This window comes from Cladophialophora yegresii, assembly GCF_000585515.1.
Source record: "Cladophialophora yegresii CBS 114405 chromosome Unknown aczIN-supercont1.7, whole genome shotgun sequence".
In the NCBI taxonomy this organism is placed as follows: Eukaryota; Fungi; Ascomycota; class Eurotiomycetes; order Chaetothyriales; family Herpotrichiellaceae; genus Cladophialophora; species Cladophialophora yegresii.
Window position 1 is genome coordinate 1371429 of NW_006913051.1, and position 17026 is coordinate 1388454.

At 55.3% G+C, this 17026-nt stretch overlaps 7 protein-coding genes across 7 annotated transcripts; 2 read left to right on the plus strand and 5 right to left on the minus strand.

The window, feature by feature from the left end:
- Window positions 1–130: 130 nt before the first annotated feature.
- Window positions 131–1480, minus strand: A1O7_09619 (uncharacterized protein; the record flags this gene model as incomplete). Its single annotated transcript, XM_007763606.1, has 1 exon — window positions 131–1480. One exon carries the CDS (start codon window positions 1478–1480, stop codon window positions 131–133), a length of 1350 nt encoding a protein of 449 aa, XP_007761796.1.
- Window positions 1481–2253: 773 nt separating this feature from the next.
- Window positions 2254–3567, minus strand: A1O7_09620 (uncharacterized protein; the record flags this gene model as incomplete). Its single annotated transcript, XM_007763607.1, has 4 exons — window positions 2254–2909; window positions 2961–3126; window positions 3180–3429; window positions 3485–3567. The coding sequence occupies 4 exons, from the start codon at window positions 3565–3567 to the stop codon at window positions 2254–2256; spliced, it is 1155 nt and encodes a 384-aa protein (XP_007761797.1).
- Window positions 3568–4849: 1282 nt separating this feature from the next.
- A1O7_09621 (uncharacterized protein) lies at window positions 4850–6560 on the plus strand (the record flags this gene model as incomplete). Its single annotated transcript, XM_007763608.1, has 3 exons — window positions 4850–5057; window positions 5108–5342; window positions 5393–6560. 3 exons carry the CDS (start codon window positions 4850–4852, stop codon window positions 6558–6560), a joined length of 1611 nt encoding a protein of 536 aa, XP_007761798.1.
- A 286-nt stretch (window positions 6561–6846) lies between these two features.
- Window positions 6847–7371, minus strand: A1O7_09622 (uncharacterized protein; the record flags this gene model as incomplete). Its single annotated transcript, XM_007763609.1, has 2 exons — window positions 6847–7281; window positions 7342–7371. 2 exons carry the CDS (start codon window positions 7369–7371, stop codon window positions 6847–6849), a joined length of 465 nt encoding a protein of 154 aa, XP_007761799.1.
- A 1554-nt stretch (window positions 7372–8925) lies between these two features.
- Window positions 8926–9378, plus strand: A1O7_09623 (uncharacterized protein; the record flags this gene model as incomplete). Its single annotated transcript, XM_007763610.1, has 1 exon — window positions 8926–9378. One exon carries the CDS (start codon window positions 8926–8928, stop codon window positions 9376–9378), a length of 453 nt encoding a protein of 150 aa, XP_007761800.1.
- Window positions 9379–10053: 675 nt separating this feature from the next.
- Window positions 10054–12957, minus strand: A1O7_09624 (uncharacterized protein; the record flags this gene model as incomplete). The annotated part of the gene is made up of 2 exons (XM_007763611.1): window positions 10054–12427; window positions 12479–12957. The coding sequence occupies 2 exons, from the start codon at window positions 12955–12957 to the stop codon at window positions 10054–10056; spliced, it is 2853 nt and encodes a 950-aa protein (XP_007761801.1).
- Window positions 12958–13456: 499 nt separating this feature from the next.
- Window positions 13457–16742, minus strand: A1O7_09625 (uncharacterized protein; the record flags this gene model as incomplete). The annotated part of the gene is made up of 3 exons (XM_007763612.1): window positions 13457–13543; window positions 13601–16500; window positions 16550–16742. 3 exons carry the CDS (start codon window positions 16740–16742, stop codon window positions 13457–13459), a joined length of 3180 nt encoding a protein of 1059 aa, XP_007761802.1.
- Window positions 16743–17026: the final 284 nt, after the last annotated feature.

Sequence of the window (17026 nt, forward strand, 5' to 3'; positions counted from 1 at the left end):
TCGACTGGGCTCGTCCCTATCAGCCGCATATCCATCGGGCCTCCCCCCACGAAGGCAGAGCTCAATGGGAACTCCTCAATCCGTCGTCCTCTGGCAGGGGCTCTCCAGCTCCAATCCTGTCCATTTTCTTTTACGCGTCCTCCTCCATCCGCCTCATCCTCTCTCGCAGGTGAAAGTCACGATCCTTCCACCGAGCTTCCCAGAGGTCCTCGACCTGGTATCGTGCCTTCTCCAACATGATCTCGACATTGTCCTCTAGATTACTGAGCCTCTTCTTCAGATCATCAATGATGAAATCTTTTGCCCGGAGCTGCTGTCTCAACACAATGTCCTTTTCATTCAACTTCTCCCGCAGTTCGGCCACTTGCTTGTCCTTCACAAGCAGCGCCTTCCGATGGGCCGCATCCAATGTGCGTATCATACGCGCGTAATGCAGACTGATGTCGTTCTCGTCGTCCATCGCGAGCGGGGTGCCGCTCTCCTCCCGTGCAGTATCCGACTCAGACGTGCTCGCCTTATCGATCGATGGGTAGCGATTTCGGATTGCGGTTGCGTGCTGAGTCGTGACCGCTCTGACGGGAAACGGAAAGGCGCCAGGCGCGTTTCGTCCGATATAGTCTGGCGATGTTGGTTCACGACGGGCGGGCTGCTCACCAAGGATCGCGCCCGCGGACCGAACCTGGAGTGGATGCCCAGGGGAACAAACATTCTGGGAACGCCGAGGCCGATGGGTGGCCCTGGGAATGTCGCTTGAGGTGATGAGGCGAGGCAGCCGCACGCCGTTTGTCCTTCTCGGAGACGATGACTCTAGCATCGCGTGTTGGAGGGTCGATGTTCCTTCCAGCGAGGCTCCCCGCCTGGCCTGGGCTTGTGGAGGCTGAACAAGTGTAACGGGAAAAGATTGGTGGCTGACGTTATCGTGCTCTAACGGTGAAGGCATCTCAAACTCTGTCGGGTCGAGTACATTGGCTCGAACTCCACGGTCTGTGTCAAGAGTGACAAAGGTCGATCTCGGCGTGACTGCGCCATCTTCTGGCTCATCCCCTTCCCCGTCGTCCTCATCGAAGCGGCCAGCCTCGTTTGATCGTTGTCCCCGGAATCGAACTACTTCTGCTGGTCCGCTATACGGTGGGGGAGCATCAGCTGTCACTTTGGAGCCATCTCGACTGATCCGGAACAACTGGCCGCCCACGTTGATGTCAATGCTGCGTGCATCGTCTTGCAGAGTAGTCGTAGTGAACTTTGACTGTGTCGAGACGATCGAAGAAGCCCGACTGTGCCTAGTGACCCGAGAGTTGTTCAGTTCTCGCACCCAGGGAGGAATGCATTGAACAGGGGTCGTCTCTCGGTTGGTGCTTGCGGGAGTGTCTGTGTTCAGTGGTGGCATCCGGTCTTGTTCTTCTGCTGAAGCCTTTGCATGACAATCAGTGCCGCTGTTGCTTCCTCTGAAGCTTGGAAGAGCGCTCGCGAGCCGAAACATTGTGTCGACGGCTTTGGCTGTGCCCGAGTGGGGGTTCTCGGCGCCGAATCAGTGCCCGATAGCCTTAGTATCAGAGTAGATGGGTGTCTGAGCCAGCTGCAGCAGCAGTTGCGGACATGTTCTTGTCAGAAAGACATCCTGCGCATAGACTGGGTCGACGTAATGCGAAACGGCATATCGATCACCTAGGCAGAGAAGATAGGAACCGGGCGATGTGGCTACTTTCTTCGAAGGCAGCGGCCACGGCAGGCAGCCTTAAATGCACAGCCTCACCAATCCGCAGAGGTTTCCCTGGAAGGGGGCATTGCACCCGAGTGCGTTTTCCTGCAAGCTGACGGCATCCGCACGACATGTACTAAAGTCCCAGATTCTCAGCGTCCTCATACCCACAATGCCATGTGTCGCGAAAGATGATATGTGCCCTGTCGATAGCGACCAGTTAAGCATATCTATTTGCGTGGGCAGAGTATTGACAGGCTGCACCTCGGCCCACGCCTTCACGACACACCCATGTGCCCTCTCTCTTTTCACTCTCTATATATACACATGAACAGTTAACAGCAGCAGAGACCCTCCCTTTTCCGATCGTCGTCTAATCATGATCATACAAGGTACATCCCATCCTGTTCACCTGTATCGCGACATAACCGTACCCAAGCACGTACGACATCCCTCTAGCCATTCGCTTGAACCAAAGATAAGCGGGAATTCTCCTTCGGTGAGGTAGATCCCGAAGCACGCCTCTCAAAGCAATGTCCCAGCTGTCTGGCTACTTACGGGTGCGCCCTCGGTATACTCTCGACAGTGAACGTCTTGTCACACCTGATCCCATTGATCACAGCCTCATACCGAAGCGAGTTCGCTGAGTCGGCGTCGCCGTGTCCATTGTCACTAGTAGAAGACACAGCTTGGTTTCCAAGCTCGTGGTCGGCGGTTGTCACCATAGACTTGCTGATGGGGTATGTGTCCAGGTCAAAGTCGAGGTCGTTCTTGGAGTCGAATTGACTGTGGTTGTTCCTGCTCGGCTGGCGCCACGAAGCCATCTGCTTTTGATGATCGGCTGTTTGCGAGTTGGTCGGCCTCGTGGGTGTCCGGCTTGTCAGACGTTGGATGAAGGGGAACATCTCTTTCAGGAAGACCCATATACCCGGTAGCGTGGTAACGTAGACGGCGACGGAAGCCTCTCGGAAGTACCAGTTCATGTACACATAGCTGATCAAGGACGGAACCAGGCAGTAAATGGCTCGCAGGATGGCCGCGACGATGACGAAACCTCCCATGCCAAAGATGATGCCGAGAATGAGCTTCTGTTGTATAGACAAGCGAGCTGATAGGACAGGGGGAATACCCATGAGCATGATCAGGATATCCGTGGAGATGTTGAAAACGGCGTTGACAATCTGATAGTACTGATAGGTAGAACATTGGGCTTGGGTACCCCGTTAGCAGCTGTTTCAGAAAGCATGAATTAAAGGCCTACCATTATTTGGTGGCACGGCCCAATATTGTGACAGAGGTCGACAGATGGTGAACAAGGCGATTTCGTCTCCGAGGAAAGCGCAACAGACCCATATGACCACACCCCAGAGCAGCTTTCGTTGCCGTGCTTTGTCGATGATCTTTGCATAGAGGACGAGCATCGCCGCCTGAAAGAAATGAGCGACTAGGTACTCCATTTAGGAAAAGCCACTAATCGTACCTTCATGGACCAGATTGTGAGCAGCTCGGCGTGCTCGGAGACAAAAACCCATTTGCTTCCTCGAATTCGACCATCTTTGATTTCGGGTGTGAGAGCAGCCTCTTCTTCCGGTGTCATCAAGTTCGAACCAGGGCCTTTCAGCATCTCATTGAAGGCGATGACTAGCAGTGTATACCAGCCAAAGCCAAACGCTATGAGCGCATCGTCCGCTTCAAGGTTCTTGATGCCAACCCTTTTGACTTTTCCGACTCTGTCACCAAGTTAGCTGACCGGGGGCTCATGGGAGGCTGTCGGGCAATACTGACAGTCGCAGCACGACGAAAAGCGCACCGACCCCGTACAGACTCCATGATTCTGGCACAAAGCCAGGATTCGGGTTCGTTGACATGGCGGATCACTTGGACGATGTTCCGGTCAGAATGTCGCGCCTGATGTGTCGACAGAATTGAATTCGAGGATCAACACGCGGCGAGCGCAGGCGGATGTGCAGGAATTCCATCCACTTTGTAATACTGAACCTTCACGGTTCATTGCCCAAAACAGCCAAGTCGGCCCTGAGACACTATCTTCCCCCGTCGAAGGACAGTGTCCAGAACATCATTGGGAGCAGATACGGTGTCGGGTAAAGAGTTAGTACTGCGTAAGTGGAGCTCCACGAGCTCTTCTCGCTCGCCTCGCGATAGTCAGGATTGTCGGTGGAAAGTGCAAAAAGGGGTTGGCCAACAAAGTGGGCTTGCGCCCTTCTCTCCCATTCCGCCGTATCCGTGTTTGGGCTCTCAGCCAAGACAAACTCCCGGTTAGAGGTGTTTGGGAATTCCTGCTACCAAGGTATGCAAGCTTTGGGACAACACCGCGAAGATAGCAGCAGACAAGACGCCGATGCTGTGGCTTTCATGGCATATAAGACCCATCTGTCAATGAAGTCGTGTGCTTGGGGTTCCAGCTGTCAGGTACAGTGCGCGCATACCGGTTTCCGGACTGCTGACAGATGGATCAGATGGATAGGCGATGGCACCCAGATGGAGCTCGAGAAAATTCATAACCGGGTAGGACCTTGCAACTCGGCTCGGCGACGAACCAAAGCAGTAACATCTACTTACCAGTGTCGCCGCAGTGGCCCCTCGAGTGCACGATCGAGACGATATGAGAGGCATGGTAGGATTCAGTGACACATAGTTTCTCGGGAGCAACAAGGGAGCAGCGAAAAGCGCGAGAGAAAGTTTGTAAGTGAGTGGAGGAGGAATTGGCACGTTGAGCGAACAGGAACGCGTCTTGGCGGCATTCTCCGGCCCCCACTGGTCCCTCACGGCCCTGGGCTCTGCTTGGCTCGACCTCGGGAGTCGCCCACCCGCTCGCACGCACCGGTAGCTTCACAATCCTTTCACCTTGGCTTCACCTCCACTTGATGCCCACTTCATGTCCACTTCACCTCGTGCAAACTCCCTAAGAGCGGAGATATCGAGGCCCTGGATCGAGAGGATCTAGCGCGCCACCTGGCAACCAGGATTCAGGTACCATTAGTACGATCAAGCTGCTACCCTGTCTCATGTTTAGTGACATGTTGCTGCTCTGCTGCTGCTCTGTTTCTGCACTCTTTTCACCTTTCTCAGTTCCTTTGTTCTAGCCCTTGTTTGTTCGTTCACGTTGTATGCCTGCTTAGAGGTTCCGGAATGGCGGACAAGAACCCAACCGCCGATGTATCGACCGAGTCGGAGGCTTCAGAGAGAGGCAACATCATCAACGCATCTGGACATGCGCAAGAGTTGTCGCGCAACTTTAGTCTGATCTCCCTTGCCGGTGTCGGCCTCGTCGTTGGCAACGTATGGCCGGCCATTGGAGGCTCAATTCTTGTTGCCATTTTCAATGGCGGACCTCCAGGTTCGTCGCGCTCTCAAGCGGTCCTTTTGACTACTGCTAATGCTTCTCAGGTGTGCTGTACGAATTCCTCGTCGTATCGGTGTTCTACTGGATCGTGGCAGCATGTATAGCTGAGCTCGCGTCCGCGATCCCCTCCTCGGCCGGTGTCTATCAATGGGCCACCATCACGGCAGGGAAAAAATGGGGCCGTGTGGTCGGCTTTTTCGCGGGTTGGTGGAATTGCCTTGCCTGGATTCTCGGTGCTGCGTCAATGACATCCATCTTTTCGAACACGGTCGTGCAAATGTGAGGCGCAGAGAGGGATTTCATGAGAAGGACATGCTGACGCTAGGCAGGTATGCTCTGAAGCATCCGGACTTCGTCTCGAAGCCGTGGCATGTCTTTGTGACATATATCATCGTCACCTGGATTGCATGCTTGATTGTCTGTTTCTTCAACGAAGCCATGCCCCGGCTGAACGCCATCGGCATCTTTTTCATTTTGGCTGGCTTCCTCATCACCATCGTGGTGGTCACAGTCATGCCTGGCCGCGATGGCCGAGCTGGACATGCATCTTCGTCCTTTGTCTGGACCGAGTGGACTGCTGATATCGGGTATCCCAATGGCTTCGTTTTCGTGGCTGGTATGCTCAACGGTGCTTTCAGCGTCGGTACTCCGGACACTACGAGCCATCTTGCGGAAGAGATTCCATACCCGCAAAGGAACGTCCCCATCGCCATTGCTTGCCAGATGAGCATCGGCTTTGTCACCGGATTTGCGTATCTGATTGCAATCCTATACGCTATCAACGACTACGATGCTCTCTTCGAATCGCCATACCCAATCGCCGAGATCTACCGACAGGCCACTGGCTCTGCCAATGGAGCCATTGGGCTGCTCACGCTTGTCCTCATCTGCATCGGCATCTGCGTATGCGGTCTTTATATCACCTGCGGTCGAACTCTATGGGCTTTGGCTCGCGACGGGGCCACGCCTTTCCCAAGCACTCTGGGCCAAGTCAATCATAGACTCGGCATGCCATTCAACTCAACAATCACGTCCGCCGTTCTCGTCACCATCCTCGGCGCCATCTATGTCGGCAGCACTACGGCCTTCAACGCCTTTGTCGGGTCGTTCGTCTTGCTGTCCAGCTCCTCCTACATTGCCGCCATCTTACCCCACCTCCTTACCAAACGCCGCAACATCGAGGTTTATGGCCCCTTCCACCTCAAAGGCGCCATTGGATTCGTCTTCAACTCTATTGCCTGCGCATACATGATGGTTTGGTTTGTCATCTATTGCTTCCCGTATTATCTCCCCACCGATGCGCAAACGATGAACTATGCATGTCTGATCTGGGGCGGATTCACCGTCTTTGTCGCTGCATGGTGGTTCTTGGGGGCGAGAAAGGGATACCAAGGCCCGCCCATGATTGTCGATGGAGGCAAGGTGAACCTGGCGGATACCTTGAAGAAGGTGGATCCTCAGGCTGTGAGGAACAATAGCCTAAAAGCAGCCGCATGATAGTGGTAGGACGGGATAGAAATCTCCTTCTTCGGCGGACATTTGACGCTTGTCGCAGGAATTTTAGATAGACTTGATAGACCTTGTCAATGATTTAGCCTGCTCGATGGCGGTCTCTCTCGCTCCTTGTAATAGCTCAGGAAGACTCTTCAATGTCCTCTGCATGATGGCACTCCCGTGGCCATGATCAATGCCATTGCACCAAGCTGTTGTCGCGACCACGAGTATCTATGCGTCCTAGGTCTCATAGGGGTTAACCGTGACTCGACTGGCTCCACAGGTCCGCCTAACCAGGGTTCATGCTCTGTCGGACGTAAGGCTCGAGAAGTCTCTGGTCCGGCCCACGGGTAAACAGACGACAAATGCCGCCCTCGTACATGAACACCCAACTCAACCGCTCGCCGGACTTGAAGACCGACTTGACAACGTCAAAGAGCTTGCTGCGCCCTGTGCGTTCCGGTTCGTCGCGCGCCTCGATGTCCTGCATCGCGAGCACGACCAACTCTTCGACCTCGACGAAATTGATGGCGGGCCTGAGCGGCGGGCCGTACGCGTCAAAACAGCTGTAGAAGAGGGTGATGATGTTTGAGCTGGTCAGTTCGACCTTCCACTGGGTTCCGAAGTCCAGGCCGAGCGCCAGTTCCGCGCTGGCCCAGTCGAGAGACAAGAGCGCGATGAGCGGGCTGGGAGCCGGGTTGCATGCCGGGCGTCGCTGCATCCACTCCCTGACTCTTGGTCAGAATGAAATGTCCAAGTCCCAGGGTTGCCGTCAATGACTTACCTGGGACGACTGTAAATGCAAACCCGGCATGTTTGCAAACCTCCGATTCCACCGATCGATCCGGGATGTACTGTACCCGCCTCGCCCAACACTGAAGCGTGAGTAATACCGTCCCAGGCGGAGGGAGAATGAATGCAGCCCTCACACACTTCAAAACATCCTCGACGTGCACGGACCGGTGTCACCGTACATAGTACGGCATCACGCAGCAGTTGCGGCTCGATGCTTGATAGGACATCTCAACCCCAGCAGCAGTCCGTGCGTGCTATGTCGCAGAGAAACTCTTGTCATTCAATTCCCCGGCTTTGTTCCTGCCTGCGGCCGAAGCCGACCTATGGGTGGATCGAAAGTTTCGTAGCGAGTCCAGCGGCAGTCTTAACCGAACGACGACGCCATCTCGCATGATCGCGCTGTCACGTGCGAGCAGTGCGAATGTGGATCGATTTGGCATTGGTAGTGGTGCCCCGGAGATTCCCACGGATCATAATCTGCCCCTCCACATTAAACCTACATTTTCTCCGTCTCGCAGACACGATCAAAGGAGTTTGAAACTGCTTCACCCATGGGCTACTCATGTGGGCATTTCCAGTCCCTAGTTATGCAGCATTGACGTTGTAGCACGATTGCCGCTCTCACGCTCTACAATCTCTGCGCGTATCGCTGTCGAGGACATGCGCATCACCATCCTCCAGTCGGTCTATCGGAAGGAAGGGGAGGGAGCGAAGGCGTACCGAGTGGCACAGCGTCGAGGCGTGTCTGTTGTCGACGTCCGGGATCGCGATATCCGGTACAAGGCTCGATTTGGAGACGACATGACTGTCGGACGGTAACACGCTCCTCGTGGCATGACTGCGTCGTGATGATAAACTGCCTTGCAGTGAAGCCCTTGCAATAACATGCTCACACGCAGTGATGTTTCTGCCCTCACCCCTACCTTATCTCTGCCATATCCACGGAATTGAGCATTCACATTCAGAGCATCCCCAGATGGTCTTTGCCTGCACAACGTTCTTTGTCGCTCGCATGTTCAGCACGAGCGTGGGTATTGGATATGCTTCCTGCGTCGGTCCTCTCACATGTGTATCTGCTTCGAACTCGCCCCGCCTCGACTCGGGTACATCATCGACCCTGCAACGTCCCTCGCCGCCTCACAAAGACGCGTCAGCACGGCACGACACGGCACTCAAAGCAGTGCATTACGCACTAAGCACCACAATACACACAAAGCACCACACTGCGCACAAAGAACCGCACCGCAGACAAAGCACCGCACAACCACGAAACACTGTGTCTTGTTTCGAAACAACGTCCTCCATATCCCACCGAAACAAAGCCCAGGACAAAGGCCCTAGACTCATAAGTGGTGTAAGTGACTCTGCCCCTTCTCTTTTGAACACGTTCCCTCCTGTTCCTCCTTACTCCAGTGCTTAAGCTCGGCTCGAGACTTTATTCTGACACCCGGAGTACCTTTACTTACGCTTCTCTAGCCCACCCCGGCCCAATCGAGCCTACTCCGAGGAGTACTAAGGATCTTTTACTTACGCTTGTCCTGCCCTGCCCGGCAAACGCACGTCATCCACCGCAATGCCCATCCCCTGGGAAATCCACCAAGCCTTCGCCGAGCTCGCCGAGGAGCTGTCCTTCATCGAAGTCATGCAAATAATCATGCTCTTCGTGCAACTAAGCCGCAAGTTCTGCCTCCAAGGGTACTACGACTTCGAGGACTTCGTGCTGGACACGTACGACGAGGTTTGGGCCCGAGACCCGTCCCTCGCGCGAAGCGGCGTGGCGCTGGTCGGGTTGAACGTGCTTGTAGGTGTCTTGATCAATCTGCCTCGGCCCGCGGCTTTAATGGTCGGTGTTGCCCTGGCTTGCGAGATGGTAAGGCTCGTGCGGGGGGATTTCTATGAGCCTGAGGATGAGGATGAGGAAGAGTGGGTTTATGAGAACGGCGAGTACGATGAGGACGAAGGTGAGTACGAGTTCGGTGAGGAAGGATGGGACTACGACTACGTTGAGGAACGATTAGACGATTAGACGATTCGACGTCGAACATGAATCTGAGGTAGGAAAGAGATTAGGGATCGAGAGGCAGGTAGGTACCCATCTAGTAGCTAATTATCACATGAATACATGTCGTGCGTGGTGTAGACATCTCCGCTAAATCAACGGATGTTCTGGAGCGGGGGACTGACTGCGTTGACTCCGGGCGTAGAGGCACGCAGGGCGAGGACGTTCTCGAAGCAGGAGGCTCGATGAGCTGTTTAAAATAATAGTGTAAGTGGCCTCGTGCCGGTGCAGGTGTATGGCGGACAACAACAGGTGTATCCCAGACCCGGGATGAAGTCACGCCTTTCCACCACGTGGACTGAGCACCGACCGAAACACGACAGGCATTGCTCAAGCCATGATACGGATACGGAGTAGAAGGTTCTCCAGGACTCCGTAGCACTGGAAATTTTGGAGAAGTATACACGATCCTGTGCGTGCTCGCCGTTGTCGGAATCACGTGTACGGCCAAGCGCATCAGTCAAGTCGCCTCACTGAATATGCAAATAAAGTGAGATCTCAACCACCAATCGAGATGAAACGAGATGGCAGTGGGAGGAGAATAGTACAGCATAGCACAGGACAGGGCAGAACGGGCCGCTCATGACATGTCGACGTTGGTCTACACCAACAGACTCACTCACTCATCCCGAGGCAATGTCGCTACGTGTACATGCGTATCTCCTGCCGGTTGATCTCTTCGCCTTCCCTCTCTTGAACCAGTGGCGGTGAGGACTTGCTGATGCTGGCGCTGGCGCTGGTGTTGGGTTTCTCAGCTAATGCCAACCGTGTATGCATGTGCTCTTCTGCGGATTCGCCATTGCCCGCCTCTTCTGCCGGCTCATCCTGCTCGGGACTTGGATCTGGTATGGCTAGCACAGATGGCGGAAGACCAAGCTGTTCCTCGCCGTGCCCGAAAAAGTCGTCGCGATGTTCGCTATCGTAACGTTCAGCACCGGCCGGACTGGCTGGAGCGGACTCGATCGGAGCTTCCACAACGAGCACTTCGTTCTCAGCCTCGTCAGCTGTCTGCATGGAACTCTGCCTTTTGCGTCTCTCCGGAAGAGGTGGTTTGGGTGAGGATTTGGCCGAGGTCGGCCCATCGGTCCCAGGACGCTTGGGTAATAGTGGAGGCGGTACTGGCTTCCTCTTCGGTGCCAGAAAGGAGCTAGACTTTGGTCGTTCGGGCGGCGGCAGAGGCATACCGGGAGGCGGTAAAGGCCTCCCACGACCCATTGGTTCTCTAGGAGAAGAGGCGCTGTTCGAAGCTTCCTCGGCGGCTTTTGCTGCAGCCGCTTGTGCTTCACGCTGCCGGTTCCGCGCCAGCACTCCCCAACCCCATTTCTGGGCTGCTGCAGCTGCCGCATTAACAGATGCTAGCGCTTGTTTCCTATCACCGCTTGTCAATGACTTTGCCCCGAACGTGAATTTCTTGGGAGGCTCTCTCTCTGCCTCAGCTGTAGGAGGTCTGCTCTCATCCATCGTTTCATGTGCTTCGGAGGGCGCAAGGGAAGTGCGGCTGGCATTTGTCGGCGTCTGTGGGAGGGAGGAGGACCTCCTAGCCAACCGGCCAACCTGTTCACCGTCGTCGGATGCGCCAGAAGCGTTGCTTGAAGAACGTCCTTTCATAGCCATTGCCATCGCCGATTCCGCAGGCGGTGATCCGGCGGGCGAGTCTGGTCCTGACTGGTTGCTATAGCTCGATCGGGCCGAGATATCCTTCAAGATCGTGGCAATGCTCTCTCGATTGGCGCCGGTCTCTGAGCCTCGAGTAGGGGTGTTGCCGTCGGCGTGATTGGTGGTGATGGTCGGATCGGCCGCGTTAGCGAACGAGGGAGATCGTAGTAATCGAGGAGTCGAAGAGTCCGGTCTGTCAACTGGCTCCGACTTCTTCTTGCCCCAGATCTCATTCAATGAAGCCAGCGACCTCTTTGCAGCCTTGGCCGTGCCTATGCCGCCATTTTCACTCAAAGCCCGCATCTCGGTGGACGTCGGTGTCCCCGAGCTGTCTACCTCGGACACGTCCTCGGGTTCCTCGTCGGGGATTTCTGTCGTAGTGTCTTGCGCTTCTCTCTTCCAGATACCGCCCCGGTATTTCTGATGCACGGTGTCGAAGAAAGGTATGTCGTCCCAGAATGGATGGACGATGCTCTCCGCGACTACTTCTCGGATCCTGCTTTCGATGGTGCGGAGGATGAAGGTGTAGGTGATTTGCCGTGAGCTGACAATGGGCTCAATATCGAGATCCAATTGTGGCATCTTTTCGAACGTAAACCAGAGTCTATTGCTGGGGGGCGGTTTGCATCGGACCAAAGCGTGTCCCTGGAGCTTCTTACAGGTGACGGCCAGGACCATATCCACCTCTCGGGCCTTGAAGCGCGCGCCCAGGTCGATCCTAGCCGTGGCCGCGATTTCGATGCGGAGGCCGCCAGTGTAGTTAACATCGGCTTCGATGGTGCAATCTCCATTCACGGTGAGATCTTTCAATCTCGGGTTAGTGAAAAAAGGTGCTCCGGTACCCAGATCAATCTTCCGCAGGCCCAGCTTCGTGATGAAGGTAGGCTTCTTGACACGCGAGATCTTCTTGGTCAACTTCTCGCGGATGAAACCCTCCAGCTCCGGTGTCTTGTATAGAGCGAGAAACACCCGACCGATGATGGCATTGAGCCACCTCGTCTGAAGGTGCTCCTCGGACGAGTGTAGCTTCTGCACCAGTAGCACCGCATGTCCAACGTCGAACACCTGTGGCACAGGTGGCTCGTCGGTAACGGCCTTCTCCTGATTCTTCAGAATTGCATGGTAGAAATCTTCCTTCTCTGACAGGCTTTGCCCGAATAGAAAGAAGGGCTGGGATGTGGCCTTGTCTCCGACCTCGGTCTGTTTCCGTCTCAGACGGATGGCATTGCGCTTGATCCACAATTCTCCCTCCGGTATCTCTTCACCCCCAGCGTAGATGTCGACGTCGTGGTACTCGAGCGAGATAACGTAGCGGACTTCCAGCTGCTGAATATCGTCGTAAAGCATGAGGTGTCCGTGCCTATGCGTGGATTAGCCTGGAAGTGTCCAAGTGCGCCTCCCATAGACCGACCTAAGCACGACGTAGAAGACGTTGTTCGTCTTCTTGGTACCCTTGCCTGTGTTGTCCTTGTTCGGTTCAATCGTAGGCTTTTGCGATCGGTCGAATATACTGCGGTACATGCTCTGATAGACACTCGGAGACTCCTGCGCCACCACGTCGCCAGCTGGAGTGACCTTGTCCGGCGGCTTGGTCAGGACGACCCCGGAGGTGTATTCGCGGCATACGGCAAAGTAGCCGGCAGCGACGTCAGTGTCGTGCTTGCGCTGAAACTGCTCGGCTAGGCTATCGGTGGCGGTCTTGAAGGCAGCCTTGTCATCCTCGGCGCGCAGTAATTGTGCGGGGTCATCATCGCGCCGTGCTTTCCCGCTTCCGTTTGAGGGGGGAGGTAGAGTATAGTAGGCGTGGGCCAGCACCAGAACGACCAGGAGAGGTAGGAAGGTGATGCCACCGAGGACGTAGACGAAGAGGAACCATTGTAGAGAAGCCATGGGCTAGGGCGGCGTGGGAGGTGCGCCCGGTGCGAGCATGGTCAGGCGAGTGATCAGCGGCAAAGGGAATGACTACCATTAGAGCACGGGGCGTACGGGTATGAGAGTGAAAGCGAGTCGTAGATCAAGACAATGGAGTGAGCATGTTGCAAGCGACGGTGGCAGCCAGCAGCGGCTCCTTCCCCAGCGGATCGAGTGACGTATGCGCAACATGCGCGCGCACCACACGTGACGTCTCAAGTCACGTGACATTCACACGTGGGAGTTCCGCCAGCGAGCTCGGGCCCGGGCAGGCTGCCTATGCGACAACCCAAGTCTGCGAGTAGCGATACCTATGGGGGTAATTGGCCTCGGATTGATAATAAGCATACCCATGGCTGTTGCTGTGGTATCAATACCGAAGTGGACCTTCTATGCCCAGCATCTCCCTAAACACCCCACCGCCACCGGTATCACATGACTGGTTCGAGCACCGTCAAACACATCTGCTCCATGCAGCCTAATCCTCACGATAACTCAACTTGCGCATCTCGGTCAGTCTCGCCTGCGCCGCCTCGAGAGCGTTCCTCAACTGCAGAATCTCGACCTGAAAGGGTTGTCAGCAAAACATGGCGCAAAAAGAACAATACGTCACATCACATACCTGCTGCTCCATCTCCCGAACCTTGAACTCGTGTCCGCTCAAGGTGGAATAGTCCTCCCGATCACCATCATCGCGTGCCTTCTGTCGGATGATATCCTGCACTTGCCGCACCAAGCTCCGACACGCCGCTCCGACAGCGCGACTGGCCTGTTCCAGGCGATCCTGGGTCTGCGACATGAAGCTCGCCTTGACGCGCGACGCTGCCACAAGTTGTGCCGTGGAAGCAGCCACATCGTTTGAAGCCACAATGAGCTGTTCGGGACTGTTCCTCCCTGAGATGACACCGTCGGCCGTTTCAATCAGCGTATTCGTCGAAGTAGCCACTGCTTTGGCCGCCGAGATCAGACCTTCGGTCCAGCGGTTGTTCTTCTTGTAGAATGCTGTCCTGCTGGACGATCCTCGTCCTTCACGCACAATTTCATTTTGTGACTCGGTTGCTGCTTTGATCAGTTGGGCAATGGCATTGGTGATGGCGATCGCCGCCTCCAAGATGGTATCGTTGACCTTGAGCTCATACGTCGAGTAGCCATCACGAGGCTTGTTCTTCATCTTGGCGAGACGTTGGGCGGCGGCTTCGATGGCGTTGGCTGCTTTGGTCAACTCATTGTCGACGAGGTCTCCGATATCACCCGTCGTGCTGATCTTGCTTCCCTTGGGTGCAAACGCGTCGGCGAGTTTGGACAGTCTTTGGAGCTTCATGAGCACGTCGTGATTGCTGTTGATGACCACGTCGGATTTCTGCATCGGCTCGAGCCCTTCCAGGCGGAATGATTGCAGGTTGCGGAAGAATTGAATCGTGGATAGCGCAGATTGGCGTGCGGCGTTGGTCAATTCATCACCTTTCTTCTCTTCGGTCGCAAAGCGTGTCAAGCCCTTGGTGTTCGACAGCACATCTGCTATGGAAGCAGCAAAGACCGAAACCGTCTTGATGATATCGGCGTGATCACTGCCAGGCCCATCCGCGACAAAGTTATTGAATGCCGTCGAAAACTCGGTCGCACTGGCTGATGCCTTCTCGACTTGGGACAGGACGTAGGGGGCTGTGGCGTTCTGGTTGCCAGCCTGCATGGGAGAGTCCAATTCGTAAATGGCGTCGTCCACTCTCTGCACACCACTTTGAAGTACTGAATCGATGATATCGTTGATCTTGTTAACGTTCGTCTTGATCACCTCGTCGATGGCAGTGTCAAGGGCACCGTCGCTCTCGCCGTGGCCCAGCTTGAGCTCTTCCAGTTCTTCCAGTGCTTGTTCCATGCCCGACTTGTAGATTTCGATTTCGTCGTCCTTCTCCTTGAGCGCGGCTTCGTGGTCGTAACTGCGCTCGCCCTGTTTGGCGCGCAAGTCCTCCAGCTGTCTGGTCTTGGAACGCACCGCTTCCTCCAGATCAGCCATCTCCCGGTTGTACTTGGCTAACAGGGAAGAGATTTCGGATCCCTTTGCTCTCTCGGCATCGTCTGCTCGATCGACAGCGAGTCTCAGCTCGCGCTTCAGTTTCTCCACTTCTTCACGGTTCGAACCCTGGGCGCGGTCTCGCTCATGCAGAGCCCGATCGCGTTCTCTGATCATGTCGGCCAACTCGAGGTTCTTGGTCTTCATTTCCCGTTCCAGCCGTTCTCGGCGTTCGATGGCCTCTTGGGCCGACGCTGCCTTCAACTTCAGGGATTTGGTGGTTTGCAGCAGGTCCAGATGTTCCTGTCTCAGCTGAGAATACAGTTTGGCCAATGCCTCATACTTGGATCGCCACGTGTTGACTTGTTCTTGCAAAGACGTGATTTGATCATCTTTAGACTGTGACTGTAGCTGGTAGTTGTTGTTGAGCTGTTGGAGCTGTTCCTCGAGTGCCTTCATTCTCTGGTCGTATTGTTGCAGCATCAATTGATCCCTTTCGTATTGTGCCCGTGCATTGAGGTTCTCACGCTCAAGCTCTGCCATGCGGCCTTGTGTCTGAGCTGCATATTGGTCTCGGAGAAGCTGTTCTTGGGCCAGACGCTGCTGCTCCGCCTGCAACCTCTGCTGCTCTTCAAACTGACGCTGCGCCTCTTGTTGTGCTGCCATCTGTTGCCTCTGCTGGTCTTCCCACTGTTGTGCCAACCTCCGCTGTTCTGCTTCGTACTCCTGTTGTTGTCTTTGCGCTTCTTTTGTCCAGAAGTCTTCAATATCCTTCTGGTTGTCTGGGGTGCCGTTCTTCGCAACGGGCGAAGGAGGCTTTTCGATTTCTTTCGCTGGTCGTCTCGGCAAGGCAGGCTTCTCGTCGTCTTCGGAGAGTAGGTTGGGAGGGTCTTGAGGCAGTTTCGGCACAGTGATGAGCGAGGTGAGATAGCGGAGGTTGGAACACTCGTAGTAGAACTTGACGAGACGATAGTGCTGGCCATCATACCTAGTGCGCAGCGGTTCTAGGGCTTCGTCGTCGCCGGTGGTGGTATGCATGGCGCGCAGCATGCTCGTGATGAACTTGTAGATGCCGTAGCTTTCCTGGACTAACGGCACTAATGCCGCAATCCTGCATTCGTTGTTTGCGCCGCCACGGAAGTGGGAGAAGATGAGTTTCTGGAAGGTGTCGATCTGGTCCTGCAGAGTCATCAGGTCGGAAATGGTCTCGTAGCCCTCGTTAGGGTCATTGATGGACTTCAGGCTGATGTACTCTTCGTATTCGAACAGGCCGTTGAACTCCGGGTGGTTGCGGTGGAAGCCCAGCTTGGCCAGCAGGAAGAAGACGTATTCTCGAATGAGCGGGCCGTACCCTCGCAGCCCTTCGCCCATGGCGCCGCGTGCCAGGCTCTCAATCCAGTTGACATTCTGCTGCGCCTCTTTGACCGTGACGGGATGACCTTCCTGCAACACCTTGTGGATGGTGATGAGAGCCTTGAATGTCTGCACCTCGTCGGCCATGACGGGCTGCACTGTTTCTGCGTCAGCACGTGACAGCCGGCTCGCGGACGCCGAGCTTACCCTTCATGCCAGCCCAAAAGGACAGAGACGAGCGATGGTCCCAGGTGTAGACGATGCATGATCTGACATGTTTCCTCTTGGGCGCCGTCTCCTCGATACTGGTAGCTTTGCGGATGTTGATGGCCAGATCAGACTCGGTCTTCGCCATGTCGATGTTCCGACCGGTACCGGTAGCGAGCGCAGGGTAGGCCATCCGGGAAGACGAGGAGGGAGTGGGAGGAGGATAATCGTCGACGTGTTGTGTTTGGCCAAAGCCGTCATAAATGGCACCTCTCGCACCGGAACGCCTTCTTCCAGCCGCGTCGTAGCTGGGCGGCACGAAGTACGCCAGTCTGACGGATTGCGCAGGGTAAGTATATGTGTGAAACCACAGGGAAAATGAGTGGATCTGGGACTGCAATGCTTCGTCACACAGGCAGCACAGTTTCGAATGAAAGTCGGGGGTGTGAGTGGAGGAAGCGGGAAGGGAGCCTCATC